Source organism: Schistocerca serialis, chromosome 3, assembly GCF_023864345.2.
Source record: "Schistocerca serialis cubense isolate TAMUIC-IGC-003099 chromosome 3, iqSchSeri2.2, whole genome shotgun sequence".
In the NCBI taxonomy this organism is placed as follows: domain Eukaryota; kingdom Metazoa; phylum Arthropoda; class Insecta; order Orthoptera; family Acrididae; genus Schistocerca; species Schistocerca serialis.
This window is the reverse complement of record NC_064640.1, coordinates 263,421,253-263,427,252: the sequence shown is the minus strand read 5'-3', so window position 1 is coordinate 263,427,252 and position 6,000 is coordinate 263,421,253. Positions and strand designations below refer to the sequence as shown.

The following is a 6,000-nucleotide window of genomic DNA, read 5'->3' as shown; positions in this document are numbered from 1 at the left end:
ACGCGCCATTTATTAGTACAGTTTGTTCTCCTGAAGTATCGGTTGAGGTACGCAAATGCGAAATGTGTACTGAATTGAAGTTTCAGTTTAGCATTGAACGTATGTAGGTTGATACTCTTTACTGGCTTCTCATTACCATTGAGGAGTAAATTTAAACGCAGAACACGAATTAAAGACGACCAACATAACCTGAAGGAAGAGTAAGATTAATGCTCTTGTCAATAGCATCCAGAAACATATGCATTTTTGACTGTTTTACGTTTCAGAAGCTGCTATATATGAGATAGTTTCTGACATCTGCACTCACGTATGCGAAGCATTTCAAGAATTTTGTTAAAGTGCTTATGTGAAAGATAGTATCAATAACGTATTATTAATGTAATAAAAATATACATGTGACCTGTGCTATAGGTTACTTGATAAAACTTGCAGTATAGTGCATTAGAGGGCAGACAGCGTGATCCAGGGTAAATCATTTTTACTTATCATCAAAAACTTTCAACATAAAAGTGATACATCAGCCATGTAATTCCAGACATCTTGAACATGTGCAACGGGTCTTTTGTATATTTTTAATTATAATCTGCATAATAGATATTATCTGCACTTGTTTACTTTCTTGGAAACGTATTGTGGTTTTCCTTTTTGATAAAAGCTAGTGCTTATTAAGTTCGTTTCTGCTTGGTGCAAGGCTCTATAATGAAATTTATCGTCTTTCGTATAAAAATGGTTCAAATGGCTCTGAGCACTATGGGACTTAACATCTGAGGTCATCAGTCCTCTAGAACTTAGAACTACTTAAACCTAACTAACCTAAGGATATCACACACATCCATGCCCGAGGCAGGATTCGAACCTGCGACCGTAGCGGTCGCGCGGTTCCAGACTGTAGCGCCTAGAACCGCTCGGTCACTCCAGCCGGCGTCCTTCGTATATGTCCCCAATAGCACCAAGTTGCTACGAGCAAAATATTTATCTCTTGCTTCTGTTATTTCCGAGGGACCACACACATACTGGTCAACATGGTGTCAGCGGCATGCTCAGCTTACTCGAAATGTGCTACTGGACACGTACGCATCATTTTAATGTCACTTCTGAGTCTACTTTCTGGAGATGGGCAGGCTGTTAATCTCATGCAACTACAACACCGTCACAACTTTCTTCCTGAGAAACCAAGACGGCGACATGACGTGACGGTCTGGTTCGGTACGTTGTTGGCCTATCTGAACGCCGCCATCTGAAATGCACTGTGGAATGTTTTGACGTGATGTGGAGGCAAGTATGAACTGGCCTTTATTGAACACAAAATTATATGTAATCATATATAATCTGTTTTGTCACCAATTCGACTGTAACATGTTAGAAGTATGCGATGAAAACATCAGTAATCAAGATTTTATAGCTAAGATAATGGTAGATTACATAATTCAATGTATACTTTTCTCATGCTGTTTGAATAAGGTGATTTAAAAATGAAGAAGTTAGTTTATTTGGCCTGCTTCCATTCACTAATGAGTTATGGAATCATCTTTTGGGGAAACTCCTCTCACAAAGAAAACATTTTCAAAATTCAGAAACGAGTCATTAGAATTTTATCTGATGTCAGTCGTAGATCATCATGCAGAGACCCCTTTAAGAAACTTGGTATTCTAACTACTACTTCTCAGTACATATACTCATTTACGTTCTTTGCTATTTCCAACATGTCTCTTTTTACACAAAATTGTGCATAACATGATTATAATATCAGAACCAAAAACAATCTGTATAAGGACTATAAAAGCTTAACATTAGTACAAAAAGGAGTCAAATTCATGGGAACTCATATATTCAATAACTTACCAGAGCATATCAAAGGTCTTGTAACTGATAAAGATCAGTTTCGGAGTGAATTAAAGAACTTCCTGTTGACCAACTCCTTCTACTCCATCGATGAATATCATCACAAGGATTATAGCTCATAACTCTGCATTAGAATTGTACAATATCCATGCATATATCTAAGTATATATATGTATATATATATATATAACCTTTGAATCTTTCCACATCCCAGACACCTCTCAAAGGGATCCATGGAGAAAGTATAAATGTAATGTAAGTCCTTAATCTTCTGTTAGTAATAATGTAAACATAATATGTGCTTAGTTTTGTTGTAAATTTCACTACTCAATCGTACCCAATGATTCATTCACGGTCGTATGTGGGGTGCCGTGATTCATCCCACCACAACGTACGTTATATGCATGAATGAAGTATTCCAAAGTTATACTTTAAGGAGGCCGCTCATCTATGGAAACAGCAGAAGTTCTCGAATGAGGGGTGGGTTTGGATGTTTGACAGTTGTGTGTGGTGCATCGTGATACTGTGAAGCGTTGCGAGTAATGTGATGATTGTGTGTTTTGTATCGTAAAATTAACATTTTGTTTGCTTTTTGTATATAACGTGAAGATGTTGTCACCGGAAGAGGGAACAATAAATCCAGGTCCTTTTTCTTCGGCCTCAGACACAAGTGTGCCAGTTATAGTGCAAAGAGAGGACGCCCCGTTGATAAGCAGGAGGAAATTTTTCTGGAAATGGCCAAGCGCAGCAAATCCGTTCTCCAAGAACAGCAATAACAATAATAATAACAACAACAATGGCAGAACTTTAGGAACCTTTGCAGGAGTCTTCAGTCCTGTGGCTTTGTCTATGTTCAGTGCACTGCTCTTTCTTCGAGTGGGTAAGAAATGATAATTACTTATGTTTCTTATAAGCCTTTAGGTTTTGAACGTATTTCTCGATATGAAGACCTTTTACTTTCCTTTCTTCTACCACTCAAAATCCTAAAATGTCTTTGAACACTGAAAATAATTATGCCAGGTGGCAATACTGTTCTCTGAGCTGTCAGAATGAACAGGTGTTCTGTTTGTCAGTTGTCTCCTCTCTTTTCTTACTAGTTTTCTTTCTAATTAGCTGTCAATGATAGAAACCTGCTACATTGAAAATCTGAGAATCTCAATCACTTTTTATGTTGAGTCTATTTTAAGAAAATTTTTGTGTTGATAGTTTTATCTGTCTTGTAATTAAATTTGTTTTCAGTTTCCTTTGTGTCAAATTGATCCGTTTACATTGTAGTACAAATGTAGTGATGGTTTCTCATTGTAATAAAATGAGATGTGTTTGAACTCTTCTTTCAGAGTTTGTTAATTAATAGTTTATTTTATTAACAGGTTTCATTGTTGGAAATGCTGGCTTGACACAGACAATATTACAGTTTGTCATAGCGTATGGAATACTGCTATTTACAGTTGCATCAGTGTGTGCTGTGTCAACAAATGGGGCTGTTGAAGGAGGTGGAGCATATTGTATCCTTTCGTCATTGCTGTATTTCTGTCCAAAACCCGCAAATATTAAAAATTTGAATGTTTAGATGCTTTTGTTTCTTTGTATTAAATTTATCATATAAAGGTAATGGTATTTATAATATTTATCATACAAGAAAAGATGAAAAAGAATATGAAATATCTTCAGAGCATCACATTTTGGTCTGCCTGTGGTACAGTATTGCTGAAGTGCACCTTTTCATCGCCCTGTAATAATCACTTAACGCAGCAATATTTCCTTTTCTTTTATACCTTTTCTGAAGCAGTGAAGTATCCAGGTGAAAGCACCATCTTGCAGCCGTTCATAAGAGTGGATCAGTCTCTCACAAATGCTTTCAAATTTCTGTGTTGAAATTTTCCACAAAACCATTTGAAAGATTCTTATAGAATTGTCTTGCTACTTTTTTCATTGTCCTCTTGTAATTATTTGAACTGAGTGTCTTCAAATGGTTCTTTTGTTTATTGACCAGTGAACAGACTTGCTTTCAGGTTTTTGGAACTTACTGGGAGGATCTTTAGATGTAAATAAGTGAATGCACAGCAATTTACATTTAAGACTTGCAAAATTCTTCATAATCTACTACTTTTAGTGACTTAAGCAAAGGTGTGGTTAACTCTGTCAGAGTTTTGTGCACAATTTATTTATTTATTTTTCCCTTCCTTTCATTACCAGTAGTTAATGAGTCTCTCTTCATCCAAATTTTCTGCGAATAGTGCTTGTCCCTAGCACAGCTGTGTCACTAACACAGGAAACAACAGTACTTGATGTAGCTGTATTGCAGTCATAATGTCCACAGACATTCCACTTATATCTTGCGTAGTGCCTTCCTGTCGTGATGTTTATTATATTTGAATATATTTACTTTCTGTTGGTAGCATGTACCTCATGAAGGAAGGAAAATTGTTACCATTGTGCAAAAGTACTGTTTTTTAAGACACATCTTCAAAGTGTCATCATTTAGTTGCCATTCATTATGCCTGTGCATCACATTCAGTGCATTCATCTGACTATAAATGTCTTTGCGGTACCCGAGATAACCTTCAGTTGAAAGAATTGCTCCAATTCTTTAGTCTTATTATGAAATGTGAACATTTTGAAGGAATCGTATAGATACTTCCACTGTTTTAAATGTGACCCCAAACATTCTCGTTTCTTTTTCCACTCCTCTTGGGTGTCATCTTGTGGTTTAAAGAGGACATGCTTGGAGGGCAGTTTTCTTCCTTCGAACTGGGTGATTTTTTTTCCATCTTCAATTGAGTATTCATTAGAGCTAACAAAAACTTCAACATGAGTTAATTTTCTGGTGACATAATGTAGTAAACTCTTAACTCGAATGGTTTTAAATCATTTTGAGTTATAGCCATTGCCCATCACTGGATGAACCTCCTGCCCCAATTTAGGTTGGAAATTGTTATCCGAGGAAGCTACACATAAAAAATACCATCAGATATTGTTACCATAGTTTATGAATAACAGTAGAGTGAATGTTAAATGAAGCAGTTGGTTCAAAAATTTCACTCCACGAGAGACATCATGCAGTGAACATCTCATCTAGTCTTGGCCTCAGTTCGGTTATCAGGAGTGTTTACATATTTCTTTAACTATGCCATATCTAGTTGAAACCATTCATGGATGATTGTATCATTTAGAGCTACTAAATTCTGATGATTTGGATTCTACATTTCAGCCATAATTCAAAATAGTCCCAGAAATTTTTGATTAAGATAAGCTGATTTAACAGACCAGTCAAGATGTGATAGTGTGCCTGAGTGTTTGTAAGACCAGGAACAATTGCATGCAGGCCTGTGAACATGGCTGTAGTCATCTTGGAAGACAAGAGGGTCCACATCTTACTCATCGTGGAGATGTAATATGTGTAACACTTGATCACCACAAATGTTTAAATAAAATAAATATTAGTTTGTGATCACAGTACCTGAAAGAGTGGACTGATGTTGTAGTACAAAATGCCCCCCCCCCCCCAAAAAAAAAGAGAAAGAGAGAGAGAGGAGAAGAAGATAAAGAGAGAAAGATCCCACACTGAAAGTCTCCAGTCAGCTGCTACCCAGTTTATATGTTATATGACCCATTAGTGATTTGCCGCTGTAAGTTACCATACTCTTAATGTGCATTGCATGGAGTTCCCTACATAACATGATGGGGAATCTTTTTTAAGACACTGTTTGTACTCTGTGTTACACGGCTGTGAGTGGTACATCATTCCATGTAGACATGTAGAACAGCCTGTGGTGATACACCAGGAAATCAGGCAACTTCATTCACATTGTGATCTTGGGCAGTCCTGTACATGATAGCTCCTCTCTGCCATTTTTTCACGTCTCCATGTTGACTCATCTTACTGTGCTGATTCCAAACAACGAGCTGGGTATGACTTAACATAAACAGTGGAGAGTCACATCACCACGAGGTACCAGTTTTACTTTATGTACAGCATTCCAAAGTGATCAATGTGCTCTTTTAAGAGGGATGACTAATATTTTGTTTTTTAGCTTTCTTTAGTTTGTTCTAATACCAAATTGCATTAAAGGGGGGGAGCATGTAAGTACGGTAAGGGTCTGTGTGGTGTTTGATAATCCTCTTTTGCTCCCGCATCATGCTAAATGGGCTGCACCT

At 36.9% G+C, this 6,000-nt stretch overlaps 1 protein-coding gene across 1 annotated transcript in view; it reads left to right on the top strand.

The window, feature by feature from the left end:
• Window positions 1-2,298: 2,298 nt before the first annotated feature.
• Window positions 2,299-6,000, top strand: part of LOC126470035 (solute carrier family 12 member 9) — a 128,229-nt gene continuing 124,527 nt past the window's right edge. Inside the window, exons 1-2 of the mRNA XM_050097527.1 lie at window positions 2,299-2,722; window positions 3,213-3,347. Coding sequence (XP_049953484.1) covers window positions 2,452-2,722; window positions 3,213-3,347 — 406 coding nt within the window. The 5' untranslated portion in view covers window positions 2,299-2,451. The remainder of the gene's footprint in view (window positions 2,723-3,212; window positions 3,348-6,000) is intronic.